Here is a 21,426-nt window from a genome sequence, read left to right as displayed (position 1 = left end):
AGTAAACACATCATGAACTGTCATGAACAAAACAGCAAAGGGCTTTAGGTGTGATGTTGTCTCGTACTTTGTTTCATAGTTCCAGATGCGGACCGAGTGGTCCAGAGAGCTGGTGGCCACCAGGGGCTTCCTAACGCAGACGGACAAACCAGTGATGGACTTAGAGTGGAAGGACTGCAATAGGAACTGAAAATGTTCCTCCTGATGGATAGAGGCATACAAAAACAAAGAGCTTTTGACCTTGATATGAAGCCTCCATGTTTTGCGAGAGCTCTTCGCTAACACAGTGGTCTGATTAAAATTAATGAGAGAGGCTGGGTTGTTGTTTTTTTAAACACATGTGTGCCACAGTGTCAGTGATGGAGGGGACTTTACCTTGTGGATCTCCACAGAGGAGAGGCTGAAGCTGTACAGCTGCCGTCTGTCTGTGCTGATGGCCAGAGTCCCCTCTGCTGGACTGATGCACATGGTGTCGATCTCCTGGCATTCTGCTGGAGTCAGCTCATTGGTGCGTGGGTCTGATGGGATCTGACAGATAAGAACATGTGATCACTTGGGAACATGCACAGAGTCTGCAGTACCGCTGCTACCTGCATGAACACTCACCCGTATCTCCCTGCTCCTTCTATAACCGTCCAACTGGGTCTTCTCAAAAAGACAGACGGTGCCGGGCCCCAAAGAGCATGCAAAGCCCTTGGAGTAGGAGAGAATGGCTGTAATGCGAGGACCTTCACCCACATCATTGCCTCTGATCTTCTTCATCTCTGCTTGTCTGGGCAGTGAATTATGGAAAGAAAAAAACGATCAGTTCATCAGGATGCACTAAAACCAGATTGAAAAGTTGGCTTAATTGAATGAACCAATAACCGGACAATGCACCACAGTAAAATACTGTTGATGGGTTCATTGCTATAGGATTTTACACTTTTGAACATGACATCAGTGTTTTCTAGAGCTTTCAGCTACATATTACAGCCTTCATCAGTGCAGTGATAACGTGATAGCACTGAGCTGGGTGTTCAATACTTCACTGGCTGTTCCTTTTTGTTCAACTATTGTTTTAACTTGTTTTAGGACAAGCACTGAAACTTCAACTTTTTTTTCTCCCTCAAGTAATCAGATTACTGAATTAAAGACCTCTGACTTTAGTCCCAGTCATGTGATTTGAATGGTAGGATCAAGTCATTGTTGGTGTTTCGGTAGGATTTGTAATAAACTCAGTGTAATCTTTCAATGGCATGAAAACAAATTTGGACTAAACTCCCATCTGCAGATTTCACTACACGAGCCTATGAAAACAACCAGTGATGTGACGTCACCACATCTTTACAGCACCCGTGGTCCTCCTCTCCATCCTCTGACCTGTCAGACTGCCCCTGCGCGGCCGTAGAGGTCACGTTGATCTCTCCTCGCAGCTCTCCGGACTCGAACACCAGCAGCCTGCCTTTGTCCGTTCCAGCGATCGCTCGCTCCCCGGACGCCCAGGTGTGACACAGGATGTCGACGGACTCCACCTTCGGGTGTCCGCACTGCTTCAGGAACCCCTCCGAGTAGCGCAGCAGTTTGAACACGCCGCGTCCGCTCACGCAGACCTGCGTGTTGCTGTGAGGGCTGAAGCTGACCTGGTGGCGGGACATCCGGTGAAGGAGCTCGGAAAAGGCACGCGCGCGCGCGCGAGCTGTCACTGCACTGATACATTGCGCGCGGCTGACTCACCTGAGTAACGGAGTTGTTTGGTTCACTGGTCTTTACCGTGGCCAGGATCTTCTGTTTCTCCCAGAGCCAGAAGATCAGCATCCACTGCGGGCCTCCTGTCTGGCCTATCATGTACTTGGAGTCGGGGGAGAACGCCACGCTTACAAACTCCCCCGCGAGCGCGTCTCCCGCGGTCAGAACTTTCCTCTTCCTGCCCTGCTCGTGGTGCAGGTCGAACACGGTGACGGTGGCTCGCTCGCCGCACTCCGACACCGCGAGGTAGCGCCGGTTGGCGCTGATAGCCAGCGCACGCATGCCCTGGCTTGTCTCCGAGCCTGCGAGACAGCAGACAGGGCACATGAAACAACGAACCTAACTAACGTTCATGTTAGAGACAACAATAGTTGGAATGCTGAAGCAATGAGTGGAAACTTTACGGGAACGACATTAGCGAGGCGCCTTCAATTCTTCAAAAATAACTCATAGAAGACGTCAATGCCGTTACAACCTACCTGGAATGAACCTCTGGCATCTTTGGGCGGTGTTGTAGCACACGCAGGTGTTTCCGCTGGGGAAAACGACTGTGTGCTCGTCATAGAAACACAAGTTGTTGCGCACACCTGACCGCAGGCCGAAGATGAAATGAGACTGCGCGACGACGGCTGACATTTTTTCGGTCAAGTTTCAAACTAAAGTTTTTCTTAGAAGCCGTGAGCAGTATTTCAAATGAATGACACCTACAAAGACTCCCCGCACACAACGACTAACTTGCTACTTTTAGCACACATGTATTTGCTTTGAGCCTTCGCTTTAGCTTTGAAAGTCAGAAAGGAGCAAACGCTCATAACCACGAGTCCCGTCGCTAGGCAACCCAAGATATCCCGCGAGAACTTGACAATTCCTTGAAAGAGCCTTCTCTTCTATATTTTGCCAACGTCTCTCAATCCACTTTTAAATACAGACATTGCAATCCCTCCCCGTTTATTTGGCTTTTCCTGAACATCGACCAGCAAACTGTTGTTTTTGCCTTACTTTATGATGTCCGTTTCATTCTTAATGAAGTCTCGCGGGATTTCGGGGGTTGCCTAGCGACCCAACTCAACTAACAGTGTTAAAGGGCCGAGTTGTCTAGTGGTGGAATGTACAGTTAGCTGCTTCAGCACTGCTTGTACTTAGAGGTTTTAGTAACTTAATATACTTCACTTGAAAGCATTTATATCATCTATTATCTTATTATCCTTACTATACTTTATACTTCTACACAAGGCATATATTTCAGAGGGTGTTTATCTGAAAGCCATACTAGCTAGGCCGCCTCTATTTTCCACACTAAATATTTTTTTTTAAATTAGATGCATCACTATAGATTACTGCCCTACAAAAAATAACATCCTCAGTTTGAAATTGGAGTAAATTTGTGCAAGAAGAAGTAGCTAAAGTATTTGGACCAGTGGATAGAGTGAAAGGACAGAACATCAGTCATGCGGGTATCAGAGGCAAGGAGGTTGGCTAGTATTGGGACAACATCATGGTATATGGATAGCAAACAAGAATAACCGAGCAAAAAAAATATAGATGAACAAAACAAAGACAATTAATTGATTAAACTGTATTTTGGAAGGTTAGGTTGGAAAGTAAAAAGACATGGGAAAGTAATCTCAGAATTAAGAGCCTGACGTGGATCAGTTTGTTTGAGTTGGCAGCAGTAGGAGTTTCCTTTTTTACAGGCGTTAAAATATATATATAAAAAAATCACAGCAATCCAGATTGTGAACGTCAAAGGCTTTAATGGCATGATCCAATAACACAAGTGAGTGATTGTTGCATCCGAGGCTCTAATATTGAATTTCATGTTCAGAACGAGCAAAGCTGTGTTATATTAAGAAAAGGCAGTAACAGTGGTGAGAAGGATTGCTGGTCTTTTCTTATTGTTTGTATGAACGGAACTCGTTGTCTCCTCTGGGGCATAATACGGTTTATCTAAATTGTACTTTTGTTTAGTGATCAGCCACACAAACTGGCCTTACTTGCAATTATTTGACCAATTCGAGCAAATTAATACAGCCCTTTTAGAAGTTTTGTTCAGATGTAGACGACGCCTCTCGAATGAACTCTACACAGGTCTTCGTCATGACACCACCTTGTCACCATGCAATAATACGTTTGATCCTGATATGAAAGGAGCGCAGGAAATGAGACGCAGTTTCCTTTTAAATTCTATAAATTCTATACGAGTTGTTGTTGACCAGTGGAGGTCGACACATTTCACAGACTGCTTTATGCCCCTTTAAGGTTTAGCTTATTTCAACATTTTTACATTCAGAACTCTGTTGTGGGGAAGACAGAAATTCTATATCGGATCATGAAAGTAGAGAAGCCCTTCGAGCCAAGTATAAAAACTAATTTAGTTTTCTCCATCTGGGCTAAAATGTCTTCTCTCCTGCTTTCATGACTTGAGAACAGCTGAAAAGTTTTTTTTTTAATAAAAAGTGTTTGTTGTTGTAATACTTATTTCGGCCACAAGAGGCTGCAGTGTACTCACAAAAACATTCACCATTTCTTCCAGGTGAGTTTTAATTTCTCAATGGACATATGTTGTCTGCTGTTTGTTATTTTCATAGACTAAAAAACTAAAAACAAAAACATTTAAGGAACTTAGAAGGCTGATCCTGGCAAAAGCTTTTTTAAAACCTATATTTAAGTCATGAACACAGTAGAGAAAACTATTTAGATCAGACTTGGATCACCTACATTTAGTTTTCTCACTTCTCTCTCAGGACTTCTGTATAAAAAAAGAGTTATGTGTAATTAAAGGTTCTAAAAAATACATGTCTATGTAGGAATTATGTTAATATACTAAAGCCCTTTGCTATACACATTCTAGACTAAGATCCATTTATAATAGATAGCAGGGTCTGAGGAGTATATGAGCTACAATATAATACACTATGCACATTATTCAGCTGGTTTTTGACCTCTGCTCTCTGTGTTCCCTAGACAGGCTGCTGGAGCACCGCTGGTCCAGCAGGAGGCGGTCTTGATTAGCAGGAGATGAAGAGGGCGCTCAGAGACCGCTGGCTCTGTGTTCGCTCCAAAGGTCCACCAGCGGACAGGATCTCGCAGGCGGCCAGTTCATGATAGAGAGCGTTGAGCACCTCCAGAATGTGGGCTTTCCCTGTGAACAACAGAAAAACAGAACAGATGTGTGGGAATCGTGTTACGGACGACGACGGCGAGAAATTGCATTCAATCCGAAGCCCCGAGTGACTGTAAATGTTCATTATCGCATTTCACAGGACTCGGTATTGATTTTATTGGGCGTGCCCGCCCTACTAACCGTGTTGCGGGTCGCTGCAGGACCCCAAAGTGCTGAGCAAGATTTTCCCTAGGGATCGCCGTGAGACGTTCTGAAACGAGAGACGGAGAGAGAGAGCTGTTCTCAGACGACCCGCCAGGCCATTAACGGGTTCACTTTAACGGGCAATCTGCGTCTTGCAACCGCAAAGGCTCTCACACACATGTTCAGCAAGTGAAATGAGGTCTATAATCAATCCCAGTGGAGTTATGACACAAAAAAGCAGACAAAAAAAAACAACGAGAAAAGCCATGGCATTCTTATAAGACGTCTGTTGGCAAAGTGGACTTCATTAAATGTCCACGTGGAGGCTTGTGCTTGAACTACTGCTGGTGAATACTGGTATTCGCTTTGCTTTCCTGATGTGTCTGACCAGGAAAAATCATCCCTGTGCAGCGTGGGTGGCTTTTCTCTCAACTGCCAACCCGACAAAATGATTTTCATTACTTCGAGTTTCAGCTTTACTTCCCGTGGCGTTGAAACAGGATGTTTCACTGTGCTAAAAAATAATAATAAATCAAAGCAATATGTGAGGGCTGTGAAAATGGTAAAAACAACAACATGTTAACACAAAGCCTCGGTCATCAGCAGCTTTGACCCAAAAACCGGCCGTTGTCAGAATTGACCTCGTCAGACTCAACAGTGCTGTTTTAAAGCGACTGACCAGGTCCCTGAGCTGCTGCAGGAGCTGCAGGATGTCCGCCAGCTTCTCCTCCACCAGCGACAGGCGAACCCTCTCCGTCTCCAGCATCTGCAGCTCCATCTGAAGCAGCTCAGTCTCCTCTGCCTTCTGCTGCAGCTCCTGCACCAGAGAGTCCTTCATCTGGAAGACACAACACACACACACGCACACTACCCGTCACACTAAAGCACGGTAACCTCCCTACGTCTGAAAGCAATAACATATTTTATGAATGAATCTTTTGTACTGAACTGGTTTTTCATTTTATAAATGGAGAACATCCTGACTCAGCCACTTGATACCAGTTTTCAATTAGATACAGTAGAAATGGCATGCCTATCCCACTATAAAGTCTGTCACTAGCATATATCGAGAATTGTTCATGCAATCTGCTTCATAACCGGCGGGTGTATTGCTGAGGACCAAAAGGAGTGCAGTGTCAAATATGATGAAATTTGAACACACGACCGTTCAATAAACTTGAAATAAACAAGTGGGCTGTGGGCTGAGTTGAGCGTATCGACCGCAGCGGGCCTTCACAGGCTCACTGACTACAGTTTTGCTTCTGGATGTGGATGTAATAATGTTAAAACCACAGACTGTCTATGAGATGTCATCGTGTTGTCACCCATTGGTTTGTGAACTGATGTTTTGAAGCCCTGAGACTTGGATTACGGCCATTGCCATTTTGGCTTTTTGCAATGGAAGTTCCTACTTCTGAGACTGGAGTATAATTGAGAGGAGTGACGTAGAGACACCGTGGACGGCTCTAGTAGAGAGACTTGTCAATCATGGTAGCCCCGTCCAAAAGCATCCTTTATGGTCTATTTGACTCTAAATGGACCATCATTTATTAAATGAACATCATGCTGTATAGAAGAATAAACTAGAGATTGAGACATAAACTCATGTTTACAATGTTTACTGAAGGATCAAGAGAGAAGTAGAGCCATTTTCTCATAGACATCTATATAATCAGAGTCGTCGCCCCCTGCTGGTCAGTAGAGATTAACGCTTCACTCTGCACATAAAGGATTGATGGACTGATGTTTTTAGTTATTTTTCTTATTGTCACCAAAAACCAACACCGTGTCAGTCTTTTCCTGTTTCCTAAAGAAACACACGATATATTGTCAGGATGAACATTCATCGACAATCTTACAAGAGCAGCTGGAAGTGTCAACCTCGTAAATGTCACATATTGCCCTGTGGGCCTGCTTAACATCTCAATACAATATAAATATACCCAACGTAAATGTTTGTCAAATTTTGAGGGCGAGAGTGATTCTTTTATTGTAACGTAACTTTAGTCTGCCAAAAAGGTTGGAAATCCCTGCGGTGCAACTTTACGTCATGGCGTACTGAAGGACAAAGGTCTCACCCCGCACATCCTGCGCATAAACAAAGGCTCACAGTTGCGACTTTGTTTAGCTTTGACTTTTCCTCTCAGAGCGCTGAGACGTTCTGGGAACACATTACGTCACGGCTCCCCTTCTGCCCGTCTTCCTGTGTTGTGAAAATACTCCTCGGCTGTAACGGGACGGCTTTAACTTATGATAAGTGTCATGCGGGACAAGAGGTGGGGGGGGAGGGAGTGTTTCTGCGGTTCAACTCCAGTGAGAAACAGCTGCACACACACATACACACACACACACACTGGAGGCTCTGGCTCCGGAGGTTTGGTTAGGTGGAAGCTGCAGGATCGTGTCACTGGCTGTGGTTCGGCCTTTGAAGCCTCCACTTTCATAACAACCTTCACCGGCCCTCTCTAATCTAGGTTAACGCAACGCGGCCGCAGAGTGACGCAGGACGCTGCACAGAGAGAACAGTTTCATGTAAACGCATCTAGTGGACCCGTGCGCCGCCCACACGGGTGTGATGAGAGGTCAGGGGTGGTTAGTACCTGGTCCATGTCCATCTCCGCCTGGCTCTCCTTCAGCTCCAGCTGCTTATGCAACCTGGCCACCCTCTCCAGGAGCTCCACCACAGCGCTGCAGCTCTCCTCGGTCCTCGAGCTGCCATAGTTGGACATCAGTTTCTTGAACGCCTTGTCGTCGCACCTGAACAACGACACAGGGCAGCTTTTTCAGCACAATAACACAGGGTAGCAGGGCCGTCCTGCTGCGTTGTTCAGACATAATCCCTCCTACGTGTTCCAGATCATTTCCAAGTGTGTTTTGAAACTAAATTCCAGTATAGAAGCCCATAGAATCAGAATCAGATTCAGAATCAGCTTTAATGGCCATGTACATTTTCACATACATGGAATTTGAAGCCGGATTCTGCGCTTCGTACTTGTAGGGACTTTATCAAGATCATAATGAAAACTTGAAAATGGAAATGGTATTTTCCACACTACTTGAGTTAACTAAGGTCCTGCCTTGATGAGGGGATGGACTGATTGCAATTTCACTTTGAAATGCACATCGTTATGTGAATGTCAACGCTTGAGACTGGGAGTGCTGTTTTTACATATTGCATTTGATCATTGTTCACTGTACAGCAGGTCAAGTCTTTCAAAAGTTTAAGTTTTCATTTTCAAATTATTTGAAAATTGAGTCGAATTTTCAATTTGACTAGTTTGCATCAATGAAAATTAGGTTGCTTTGTTTGTTTATATATATATATATATATATATATATATATGTGCCCCGCTTTGAGGTCGGGGTCTGATAGGAATGTGCAGTACCTTTCCCCGCAACAGGACAGCCTCGTCAAAATCCTCTTCACTTCGTCCACCTGCCGCTGCTGATCGTCGGTCCACTTATCGTCCTCCTCATCGGACGCCGCCTGGCCCTCCACCGAACGGAACAGCTGCTCCTCCACTAGACGACCACAACAAAACATCACTATCGTCATTACGATAGAGGGCCGTATAGCCAGAGGTGGGGGGAGGATTGAGACTCGAGCTGAAACATTTTATCGGTTAGTCAATCAAACTAAACTTTTTCTGCAACTATTATGGTGGCCAATTATTGTTGTCAGGCAAAAACATCATCCGATCTGTGGCTCTAGCCTCTCCATCGTGAGGATGTCCTGTTTCTCTGTTTCATATCATCAACAACTGAACATCTGAAGACTGTTGGTTCGACCATAACAAGAAGTAAAATGATTTTCTTCATGTGTTTTATAGAAAAAATAATACATTAAATGAGTTGAAGCCCTGTAGAGACAAACACTTTGAATAGTGGGACTGGTTCCTAGATAAATGGATGAATTACTCTCTTCATCAACAGTCCAGCAGAGAGACGTACATTCTACTCTGGATTTTCACGAGCAGCGTGTCTTACTTTTATCGGGCGTCGTCACGGCACGCCCCGTCGGAGAGCATCGGTCGTGCTGGGAGTCTGAGCAGCATCTCTGGCCCGGCCTGCTGCCGACGCCGGGCTGCTGCTGCTGCTGCTCCGCCCCGGTGTTGCCTGGGAGTTGCAGTTTCGACACCTCCGACCTGAACAGAGAAGAAGCACTGCGAGTTAAATGCAGCGGTCTGACTGCATGCTCTCTGCCCGTGAACTGGCACGCGGGCCGAGGTGCTGAACCTGCCCAACGAGATTTTGCACAGACGCGAAAAGTTTGGTTTGAAACCATTTGCCGGCCTCAAAGGGAACATATCAAGTAACACAAGCCGGCGTGTATTAAGCCACATCTACAACAGCCATGATACTTTTATAGAGTTCTGTGATGTTGGACGCCAAATGTGGGTGGGGTAATTGAAGCCAGACATGGCATCTTTAAGCTTTTTTTTTTTACAGTAAAAGTGGGTCAGTGGTAGAAAGGCTCTGTTGCTGTTGCAGGAGTTCGCTTGCAAGATGTGACACCGGATGGAAGAAAAGACATGTCCAAGCATATGAACAGTTTCCTATACGCTTGTTTAATCTGCAGATGAAAAGACTTTTGTTCTGTACGTCATGTTTTCCCTCGTGTCAAATGCACGTTCAAACATTTGTCATTTAAGAAGGAAAAAGAAGAAGAAAAAAAGAAAGAAAAAGAAAGATGGAGGCTGCAGTCTGCGCGGATCAATCGTTCTGTGATGGTTTGAGTTTTCTAGGTTTCGCCTGCCGTCTGCTCTTTTGTGTTGGGGGGGAAATCCAATAGGGGGCCTTCGTAAATCACAGAATAAGTGTTTCCAGATGATGATGTCTTGCTGAAAAAAAGAAAAGAAAAGGTTTTCAACAGCCTGACTCTGAGGGAAAGAAAGAAAAAAAAGTCACCGAGCACTCATGCTTATATCCTGTTGGCACGAGGCAGACTATATGCCGTAAGACAACATTACACTCTGCCTCCGTGTTCTACTTTTTGGTTCCTTGGCGCATAAAGTAGGGTGAAAACGAGTGACTTCACTGAAGGTCAATAATTGCAGCATGATTTCAGGCAATCAATCAGAAGAGTTGTGTTTAAGTTAGTGGGGGCCACGGTGGAAGAAAAAGAAGGAGGGGGCGGGGGCGGTTCACGAGGGCCGGCAGCTGCAGCCGGACAGAGACGAAGTTGGTGCACGGACGAGAACGCGCGCACAAAGCATTGCTGGTTGCCGCGGAGATGCTCGTACTCTGGAATGAAGTGGCGGAGGAACTTTTTCTAAAGCAGGCATTGGTGTGACCAATTGCACTTTAGCTGACGGTAGTTGGTAGGAGGCTACAGCCGGTGTCCAGTGAATACTGTAGCAAGGCCATTGACATGCATAGATGTAAAAAAAAAAGAAAAGAAAAAGTAAAGTGTGTTTTGAGGGACAAAACAAACACCCTCCGTTTAAAGCTATAGCGCAAAAAAAAGATCTCCAAACTGTCACATGGACACTACCAATTGTTTTGGACTGTGCCTGAGATTCATACCATCTGACAGGGCATTTGGTGATCGTGCCAAGCATTGGGAATTCCTACTGGATGAACACAGACACCTGAAAGTATTCCAGGCAGACATCCCAGATCGGGGTCAGACTGCGGAGATGCAGCAGACGAAAGCATAGTTTGATGTATTTTGTCCGCAGAGCTTGCCAATGTACCAAATGCAAAAAGCAGCATTGGGTGGGTTTGACCTGCCAAAATGACAATATCTAGTCATCGACTTACTTTGCTGGGGGAGAGAGAGTTTAAAGTGTGTTGTGAGTGTACATATGAGTGAGGACGAATTGCTAAAAACTCAACTCGAGTTCAATTTTATACCAGAATTTATCCTTGTGGTGAAGGTAACCAACATACTCCAATTCAAATGTTGAACCTTGTCCACGACTCCTTGTCCAAGTACATTCCTCACAATTTGAGCAAGAAAACAACTTAAAGTGATGACGACTAAATTATATTATTCCACTGTGATGAAACAATCAATGCTGGTGTTAATTTTTCTTACAAAATGTATAAAACTCTGCATTTAATGGGTTGAAAATGGATCAACCCGCCTTTTCCTGTTTTGAATCAGCCCCTAAACTGTCCAAGCTCACATAGAGTTGACCTGTTTGGACTGATCTGAGTCCATTCCCTTTTCAAATGTACGCAGCGGACTCACTGGTGGTGAAGTGACAAATCACACGTTAGCCGCACTAATAAATAGCTATAATGTGTCACTCATAATGACGAGAATTATCGCCTGATTTGCAGTTTGCGTCGGCTCCATTGAGTGTTTTAGCTACTTTCCGCTCACTGTTTTTGGCTTCCTACTTTATTGTTTGGTTCAGGCCCGCTACTCTCGTTAACCGTGTTTCCAGCAACAGCGGGCAGCTGTTTGCGGTGAAAAAACTCTGACTGTGCACTACCTGCCCAGCACTGAATGGCAGACGGACTAAGTAAGCCACTAGCTAGAAGAGAATTTAGCTGCAAGGTTTTGTATGAAATTGGACAGTTTCGGGCTTCCTCACGGGATACAATTGGGCCCACTTCAAATCTGGAAAGAGACGTCTGTAAGTCAGAGAAATCTTTTAGGTGGTGAATTAAAGTTCTACCGGCTCTGTTCATGTGAATGAGCAGGTGACAGAGTGCACTTACTCTATGGGCCCACGGGTGCAGAAATTACCGGAGGATCCAGGTAACGTCAGTCAAACTTTTTAATTCACGTGCCACTGAGGTACTTTTGTGGGAATGAAAAGGGCCCAACTTCCAACGCTATATCTAGTTGTCTTTATACATCCATGAATATTTCCTCCTTGGTGGTTGGCAGACAACAAAACAAAAGGAACTGTGAATATTGAACATAAACTGGCAAGGTGGACAGAAACATGACAAAATGAATGCTAATGTTGCTCCAATCTTTTTAGCCTCTTTTAGCTAATTGTTTTGGTTGAACAACTCTTTTACAATAAGAAGCACTCGCTCTCATGACTCACATTTTTTATTCTGAAATAAGGCATATGGTTAACACAAGCGCAAGAGATTTCAAAGTGTCGTTCTACAACATTAAATGCATCAATAAATGTCTGAAAGAAGGCGGTCGCTCACCAGTAGCTTAGTGACACCACTAAACATCTAAGCCAAACGTCGGTCCGCCATTAGCTTAGTGGTGGTGGTGTGAAGTCATGTGACCGTGGTGTAGTTTGTTCAGAGCCTAACGTTAGCTTTTTACTTCTGGCTTATTAGGTAGTCTACTTTAAAAGGTGGATATCTGAGACCTGAGCCTATGCCAGTTCATTTTGGACTTATTCTATCCCCAAGTGGCTTCAAGAACTTTTAGCATGTTGTGCTGTTTGCCTTTTGTCTGATGTAGAATAGAAATGAAACAAAAAAATCAACAAAACCATTCCTAAAGGTCAGTAATTAGGTGGACAATCAAGAGAGAATGTAGCGGTAATCATACTTTGTTGTTTTTGAGGAAGTAGTGGAGCAGAAAGATAAATCAATTTAACACTTCTTTCTCCCCCTCTTTGACCAAAGTTTTGTCTCTGGACATATTTGTAGCCATTAATATGAGACTTGGAATAATCTTAAGACTTTCAAAATAACACATTCTGAATGGATTATTTATTTAAGGAAAATTCAAGAATTGCTAATTTCACTGTAATACATGTATTTGGCACATTATACTTCACAGAAGATATGTTATCATTCTCCGATTAGTATAGTAGTAACTTAAGCGCAGTGAAATCCCCCTTGCAATATAATAAATATATGTATGTGGCTTATTCTTTACTACATCCCACAAGAACACACACAGGAGTAAACTTTCATTGTGCTGTGTCAGGGCATTTCTAATTAATAGGATCCTGTATTCTGCCCTATTAGCAGAAGTCTAAAGCTGTTCTTCTGGCCTCGGGGGGTAGACCAGCTGTTTGTTGTTAGAGCCGGGACACCCAGAGTCCTCCCTGTGTTTATCACAGTGCGCCGCTGAAGTGAACTTTCCATCAACACACCCCTACATCCCTCCTGGACGAGCGGTTCACAAAAAAGGTTCACGTTGTACCTGAGCTTGAACTTGAAGTTTGGTGCTTGTCGGGTGCCCTAGGGTCAGGTTTGCTCAAGCTGACAGGTATTAATCCCCTTGGGTCACCTACAATGAGGGCGGTTTCCGGGATACAAATGAGGCGCCTACGGGATGATTATTTAGGACTAGCTGAGGACTTAATCCCCCCGAAAAAGACAATGGCTGTAACATTTACAGAGGTGGTAAAGCTTTTCCGATGCGACAGAAGTGCAAAGCTCCCCCCCGCCCCAAAATTCAGGGAAACGAGAGTTTGAAAAGTAGAGGGGGCGAAGTAGAGGGAGCGAAGTCCAACGAGCGTGGGTGGCATGAGTTTCATAAGATATTTTGTGTGTGATGTATTGATGCTGATGTCAGCATACCTCCAAACCAGAGGGAGGGCAAGCGGGGCAGCTGCTCAAATGTGAAAATGAGCCCACTTCTTGGCAGTGTGAGGTCCTTGAACACTCTGGAGGAACAACAGCAAGGCCGTAGAATGCCGCGGGTCCCAGACGTCCCTCGAGTGTGTCGCATTATTTCAGAAAGGGTAGGAATTCCGCGGCAGCACCTGCTTTTACACAATGCAGCAGCTCTTGCGCGGAGGCAGATAAGCGGTCCGCAAGAGCCACTCTCCACCCCTCCGCTCTCGGACGCCCCGCAGGGAGCATGAAAAGACCGGGAGATTATGCCTCCCTTGGGACCGGCCTTCAGAGGGCGAGGGGTTAGAGGGAAGAAGTCTGCCGGCATGCCGATAAAAAAAAAGAAAAAGAAGTTTAAACTTGCACACTTAGGAGACATGTGCTTGGTTCTCTAGAAATCCCAGGACTATAAATAGAGACACCTGGAATGGAGACGATAATAAAACTGAAGACGTTCCTGAACGTCAAAGTTAATTTTAATAAGTTTGCGTCTCCACTCTAGATTGTTCGGAGCGCACAAACAAAAAAAAGAGAAGAAGATGGAAAGCTGAATGAAGCCATTCCTCTCTTGCGGGCCTCACAAAAACATGTCCGTCATTTCATGAACAAACAGTCGAGTGTTTGCTCCTTCCTCCAGATGGTAGGCTTTCCTCCCCCTCGTTTCTTTTTTGTTCCTAACCGCTGTGCTCCCCATTGTCTCATCCTTCTGGCCCACAGAGCGGTACAGGCTACAGTGACTGTGATTTAGACTCCATTTGCCTTTTAGAGTACAATGCAGAACTAAAAGTGACACTTTGAGATTAATCCCACTCTGCAAAGACTTTAATGTGCTGATCTATTCCTGTCAGAGTCACAGCCCTTGCTCTGTTCTAGCGTACAATCCAAAGAAATCACAGATGTGTTATGCAACAACACCCACGTATCTTAAGTTTCATACCGATGACCACATTTTCCTCCTGATTTTCAACTGATTTCTGCTGGGATGTTGATGGAGAGTTGAAAAGAGGAATTTTCTAGGTAATATATCAAATCTTATCATGATTTATCGATGTATCGAACAATTACGTTGTCATAATTGCTCAAAACAAGAACGTGAGCCCACTTCTTGGCAACGTGAGGTTTTTTGAACCCTGTCCAACAGAACAACAGCAAGGCAGCAGAATGCCGCGTGTCCCTGACATCCCTCGAGTGTGTCCGTCCTTCTGCACATTATTTTAGAAAGGGCAGGAATGCCGCGGCGGGAATCTGTTTTCACAAATTGGTGCATCTCTTGCACCGAGGCAGATAAGCTGTCCGCAAGAACACTTAAAGTCAACTGTCTCTTTTTTTTTTTACCAAACTGACAAGAAAGGTTGACGAGAAAGTTTGCTTTGTATGTTCAAGAAGAAGAATAATCTCAGTGGTGCACCAAGGTAAAATGGGTGGCTATCTTAGTGGGTTAGTGCTCATACTAAGTGCTCTAATATCGTAAGGATGAATAAGCATTGTCTATCTTTATTATCACAAAGTGAAATCCACAGGATTTTATCAGTGCCAGCTCTCACCCCCAGCACTGTAACTCTTTATCTCTGCAATCCAGCAGCATCCGAGTTAATCCCATTACTTGTCACAGCAGTTTAGCAATAAGCCACAGGGATAAAGTTATGGTCAATCATTTCAACAGACCCCTTGACACAATACTGCATCTCCAACAGGGGTTCTTGCACCATTTTTGAGTAGAATTCAATGCTTTTAGAGACCTTGACAAATATTTAAGATCCAAAATGATGGAAAACATTTGTTTGATAAAAACCAGAGAAAATTTATTGAGTTTGGAACAAGACGTTTCCTTTCTTTCATCACTTTTTTGTCAAACTTTCCTATTCAATCAAATTCACAGGTTCAAGGCCTACTAATTAGCACAATGATGCAAGTCCTCAAAACATCTTGGTTGGGGAACATAACGCCGAAGATGCTGTCATAATAATAATAATGCCACTTGATTTAATGGGACATGCTGGGTGTTTTTAAGAACCAACATCACCCTAGTGTGTGTCTGACGGTGACATACTGTATAATTGCTCAACTCCGACTGTTAAGAAGTTGTGAGGGAGTCAGACAAAGTTTCGGGTGTGTTACATGCAAACAACGCAGACATTAGTTGGCTTGCTGCTACTTTGTAGATTCTGTGCGAGGTTCATTGAAATGTTCCCTGACATTTAAATCTTTCGAGATAAAAAATGACAGCTTACTTCATTTAGTTTGAACCATTCGTTGTTGCACTTGCATCTCCTCATCTCGGCAGCAACGACGATGCATAACAAAAAGATGACACGCAGCCAGACGGCAACATCTGTGCCGAGCTAACATTAACATAACGTAAAACTTATATTAATAGCGAAGTCTCTTGTTGTCTTATGAGACAACTTCAAAAAGTGGTCAAAAAGCTCAGAATATGAGATCGTCGCGTATCAATTTCGCAACAGTTGATTTTCCCACTTGGTGCAAACCGTACCTGAGTACACTTGAACTGTACTTGAGACCGACTTTTTCAAGTGGACCCATGCACGGATCGACCAACAGTGCCGAGTACCGTACACAGATTTTCATGCTAAACAAAACTGACCTTAAGTTTTGGGTCAATAGCTCACGTCCCCGTATGTGAAAGCCACGAAAAAAAGAGTCACACAAGTTTTAAGCAATTTGTGAAGAACTGAAACTGGCACCTTCCCCTCTAGCCCTTATCTCAGATGAGACACAACTGAGCAAGCATTGAGGCTTTCCGGGGGGAATATTCATGGGTCTTGGTTGCTAAGATCCATGTAGGATGGGGGTGCCCGTGTGTTATTGTTCCTTCGGGAGTAGAGTGAAAGAAGTGAGCGGAGAGATTGATGAGAACGGTCAGTCCGTTGAGGTTCTCACTCAATGGAGCTCTCCCTTGACAAGTCAGGGTCTTTGTGGCGTTGAATTATTTGCCATTAGGGTATCAATGGAAGGGCAGTGAAAAGACTTTGGAACGCAGTCTGCATAGATTAGCGGAGTTTAGGAATATAAGAACAGTATTGTAGTTGAGAAATGTGTTATTTAGAATCACTTAAAGACAGGTAGTAAAGAGGACTTTACTCGTGTGGGTATGGTTGTATGTGACTGTGTCTTAAGAGTATATAATAACAGTAGATGTTACAACTATTTAGCGACATCTGCTACCTAAGGCAGCCAGACCTGCAGACACTGATTATATGGTCGGAGCAGGGACAACAAACGCAGAGATAAACATTAAACCCAATGGCTTTGTAATTTTAAAAGTCCAATTACACCCTTACTTCCACCAAAATGAATAGTTCCTAACAGTAGCGGAGCTCAGGCGGGACCGGCCCGCCACACACGACGCCTGTTAAATAGACTCAAACGCAACAAGTCTGAAAATTGGGAAAGTACACCACATCAAGCCTTTATAAGTAACATGGCGGAGCTTTCCAGGCGCGAGGCCAGAAGTAAACAAGAGTAATTTTACTCCAGGAGAGATTATTATTCATAATGGCTCATTCAGGCCACAAAAGCCAAAACAAGCTCTTCTTTCTCATGACATGATGAACAGCCCGACACTTGTTTTGCTCAGTGTTTTGACAGCTTATGGGACGTAATGAAGAGGTAAAAAAGAGTCATGTTTAGTCTATGTCCTCTCTCTGTGACATTGAGGCAGCATGCATTTTGATGCATTTAAACGTTGCCAATGAACGAATCACAAGAAGAGTTCAATGAGATACCTCTTTGACTACGTCTAAATGTCAAAATGTCAGTCGCAAACGGTGTATTGCCACTGCAGGAATCTCACTTTGCAGCGGGCCAGTGGACTTTTAGGAATTCTGAGGCCATAAATTGTTCTGCGTCGTTCCGAGAAAACATAACCAGGACATATCGTCCGCAATTATATGAATACGTTCTAAAAAATAAATAAAAAAATTAGAAACTGGACAATAATTTGTGAAATGAATATACTTTAAATCATTTAAAATATTTTTGGGAAAATGTTCTAGTCTTTCATCCTACTTAAAAAAACAAAAAAAAACAACAACATATAATTCCCAAATGCCCTTTTGCATTTTTTTTTTTACTGATTTCTTATTGGTATTTTTTTTTCCAATTTACACCGATGTTACTTTAATGTCACTTTTCATATTATCATTTTTTATTTCATAATGTCCCCTTTCATGACCATGGTATTGTCACCGCCTGCTCACTTTTCTGGAAATCCCATGTCCCTACTTCTTAAGCTAGCTAGCTCATCAACTACTATCTCAATTAGCCAGTTTGCTCCTGTAAACTAGAACAGCACTAATGTTGTGACATCACACGTCGGGCTGTGGACTGGCGTTTTAAAGCCTTGAGGTTTGACATTTTGGCTGTCGCCATCTTGGCCTTTTGCAACCAGTAAGCAGAAGAGATCATATTTGGACTGCTGGAGGGTGACGTAGAGACGCCGTATACAGCCCTGTTAGAGGTAGCGATCTCATTATTTTCCAATCAAACATCATGCTGTATTAAAGAAGACCTGAAACTAGAGATTGAGACCATAAACTCACGTTTACAATGTTTACTGTGGGCATACATCAAGAGAGAAGTAGAGTCCTTTTCTCATCAACTTCCACACAATCAGACTTCTTTTTGCAAGAGAGAATGCAAGTTTTAACTTCTGAATTGGCAGGTCTCAACATAAATAATCGCACAAATGGAAATAGCAGAAAAGACTTTTAGACAGTCCCTCCTCAGAAATTTATAGTGTTGATTGTGTTGTAAAAAAATAAAAGAAATGCTACGTGTGTGAAAGTGTTCCTGAGGTTCTCACCTGTAGTAGAGGAGCTCTGATTCCAGCTGGAGGACGTGTCTCTGCAGCGTCGGCACATGGTTGGCCTTGGCCTCCAGTTCCTTCACCTTACCCAGGCCGCTGAGCAGCGCCTGCCTGGCCTCCTCCACCTTCCTCCTCATGCCCACCTGCTCCCTCTTCAGGGCTTGGTTGCAGTCCTCCAGGGCGGCCGCGGTCTCCTTCGAGGTCCACAGCTCCTGCTCCAGCCTCTCGTTGCACAGCATGGCCTCCTCTACCTGCAGGTCTCTGGAGCTCCGCAGCAGCTCTATCTCGTGGATGATGCTCTGCAGGCTCTGCAGGTTGCTCAAACTCTTCTGGGCCTCTTGTTTCTGGTGGGCGGCGAGGTAGCCCTCCTCTGGTTTATGCTTGGAGTGGCTTTTCCATAGTCCTACCTGAAAAAAAGAAGTGCAACAGATGACAATATATATGGGACCAGATCATTCCCTAAAACCAAATTGCACCTGCTTAGCCACATACCTGTAAATAGTGTAACTAACAGCTCTATTGATAGAGAACTTGTTAAAAACAACATTTTGACATTTTTGTTACCAGTTTATGAAAAACATACATCTTGTTGCTGGTCCGTCTTTAATAAACTTTTATAATAAGCCACCAAGTCAGCAGCTGTTGGATTTCTCAAAATTCTAATAAACCATTAATTATGCAATTATAAATAATCAATAAAAGGTCATTTTTCTGGTATTGTTTTCTGTAAAAAAAAACAACACATTTTATTTTGTTGGTTAAGACAAGATGAGATAATCAGTTATTTGTCCCGCATAGGGTAGAAATTTACAGGATTTACAGCAGCTGAGGGTAAAGTGCATATAAGAGACAGTAAGCAATCAAAAACACTCATACAGAACTGAATTATTACAGACAGAATAACTGTTATAGCTATTACACGGTGTATTTGTATTACACATGTTATAAGTGTCAAACTTAAGTTAAGTTGTAACTAATACTTTGTTAATATTTAATGAATAATGAATTGATGCCCCATCCATCAGTTATGAGCCATTTATAAGAGCAATATTTGGGTCGTCTGGCTGCAGAAAAGGTCTCTTGCCGTTTGGCCGTCCTTTAAATAACTAATGAAAGGATTATGATTATGTATTTTCACTTCAAGCCATCAAGTCTGCCGTTATAACATGAGACTGTCGCTCATCAGAAACGGTTCAGCATGTTTGCACACACAAGGAATCTGACTTGGCGATGGTGCAATAACAATAAACCCATAAAGACGTCATTAAAAATAAAAAAAAAGTACAAAATAACCTGGTAAACAAACAGAACAAAATGTATTTTACACTAATTAGGAGTTATGGCTTATTAATACGCGGGTTCCCAGGGTGTGTCAAATACCTGTAGCTGATCCACCTTCTTCTAGGACGAAGTGGCTTTGTCTCCTTCACCTCTCCACTCCTCCTACCTGAGCCAACATCCATTTATCAACCTCTTACTGACATTTACACCGGCAGACCTGATGGATTATGATGGAATATGAAATACGTGTTGGAAACTTGCAATCTGCAAAGAGGGTTTAAACAGTAACGTATTCATTGTGGCCGAAATAATGTTTCTAAGTCATGAACTAATGCTGTATAAATCATTTCTAATGATTTTGGTGGCATTGGGTCGCCTCTGCAGGAATCCAGTGGGAGACCTATAACAGCACCCTTGTTGCAATACTCGCCATTGTCCCCGATGGCTATAACGCTACTTTAATGATACAACTTTGGTGTGTGAGTTCAGCCCCCTCGTGCTCCTCACCTGCAGAGCCAGACAGCGGGCGTCGCTGCTTTGAAGTGCGGCGCGCATGTCCTCGATGAGCTCGCGCAAACTCGCGTTCTCGTCCTCCAGCTTCGCTACCCGGTCCTCGGCCTCCTCCAGCGCCACTATCTCCTCGTAGCACTCCTTGGTGCAGGACCCGAGCCTGCAGCCGGAGGCGTGCCGCCCACCACCACCACCACCACCACCACCACCACCACCACCACCACCACCAGCAGCCCCCGAGGCAGCGGCGGCGGCGGCGGCGGTGCAGGAGTCGCCGCTCGCGCCCCCGGGCAGCAGCTTCTCCCGCCGCCTCAGAGGGCTCCGCAGGCGGATTTGAGTCTCTATGTGCTCGCTGTCCTTCCCGACCAGCAGCCGGCCGTTCTCGTACTGACGCCCCGCCTTGGTGCTGAAGTACCCGCACAACTTGGCGTGGAAGTGTCTGAAGGTGAGCTCGCCGGGCAGGTTGTCCAGAACGCCGGTGCACTCCGTGTCCTCCGAGTCTTTGTTCAGTCCGAGGACGTCACACAAGATGTTGAAATCCTCGACGGGGATTTTCCCCCCGCCTTGATAGTCCATGTGATGGAAGATCTCCTGGAGGTACTGGTCCAAGCCGGTAGCTAGAACTATAATCTCGTTCTCCACCCCCCGGTCCAGTCCGTAATGGTACGCCAGAGTGCTGACCACCCATTGTGTCCTGCGCGCCGGTCGGCTGTACGGATCAATGGAGTCTACTGCGTCCATCATTCCCACCGAGAAACACCATATTTCCTCAAACTCAACGCGGTTACTGTGTTCCTTCTAGCGTCGTCCCGCGCGCGCGCGCGTGTTAGTGTGTGTGCGTGTGTGTGTGTGTGTGTGTGTGTGTGTGTGTGTTCGTGTTCATCCTCTCGGGCAGAAGCTCGACAGCGGAGTGGCGCAACTGAAACGAGGCGTGTGTTAAGAAATGGAGCACGTTTGAATTTAGCCCCCCCTCCAAAAAAAAAAAAAAAGAAAGAAGAAAAAACCGTAAAGGGGGTCCCAGCTAGAAGTCGGTACACTCACACACAGCCCCACTGTAACGGTCTCTACCACCGCGCGCCATGGGTGTAATTGGCACCAGCTGCGTAAACTTTTGTCATTCGCTTTGGGTCAGACCTGTTAAGATGTAAGATGCCCAGGAGACTAATACGCTATGGAGCAGAGCTATTCTGTTTTTTTAAAAGAAGGAATTTTAACTGCGTGGTCTTTTACTCTGGGCTAAAAAGTCACACTGGGCTTTATTTGTATTTATTTCGTG

The 21,426-nt window shown here is 44.5% G+C and overlaps 2 protein-coding genes across 2 annotated transcripts in view; both read right to left on the bottom strand.

The window, feature by feature from the left end:
* cfap57 (cilia and flagella associated protein 57) overlaps positions 1-2,728 on the bottom strand; it is a 10,106-nt gene extending 7,378 nt beyond the window's left edge. Inside the window, exons 1-6 of the mRNA XM_068595024.1 lie at positions 2,208-2,728; positions 1,717-2,030; positions 1,363-1,622; positions 607-772; positions 376-528; positions 68-201 (exon numbers count right to left, since the gene is read on the bottom strand). Coding sequence (XP_068451125.1) covers positions 68-201; positions 376-528; positions 607-772; positions 1,363-1,622; positions 1,717-2,030; positions 2,208-2,364 — 1,184 coding nt within the window. The 5' untranslated portion in view covers positions 2,365-2,728. The remainder of the gene's footprint in view (positions 1-67; positions 202-375; positions 529-606; positions 773-1,362; positions 1,623-1,716; positions 2,031-2,207) is intronic.
* A 744-nt stretch (positions 2,729-3,472) lies between these two features.
* On the bottom strand, positions 3,473-21,074 carry efcc1 (EF-hand and coiled-coil domain containing 1). The gene is made up of 8 exons (XM_068595232.1): positions 20,148-21,074; positions 18,357-18,766; positions 9,023-9,180; positions 8,422-8,557; positions 7,636-7,792; positions 5,715-5,873; positions 5,033-5,102; positions 3,473-4,870 (listed from the first exon to the last, which is right to left on the bottom strand). Exons 1-8 carry the CDS (start codon positions 20,892-20,894, stop codon positions 4,737-4,739), a joined length of 1,971 nt encoding a protein of 656 aa, XP_068451333.1. The 5' UTR covers positions 20,895-21,074; the 3' UTR covers positions 3,473-4,736.
* Positions 21,075-21,426: the final 352 nt, after the last annotated feature.

This window comes from Clinocottus analis, unplaced genomic scaffold (genome assembly GCF_023055335.1).
Source record: "Clinocottus analis isolate CAN_PGR_092001 unplaced genomic scaffold, fCliAna1.0.p SCAF_3, whole genome shotgun sequence".
NCBI lineage: Eukaryota > Metazoa > Chordata > Actinopteri > Perciformes > Cottidae > Clinocottus > Clinocottus analis.
The sequence above is the reverse complement of the archived record's forward strand: the minus strand, read 5'-3'. Positions and strand labels throughout refer to the sequence as shown.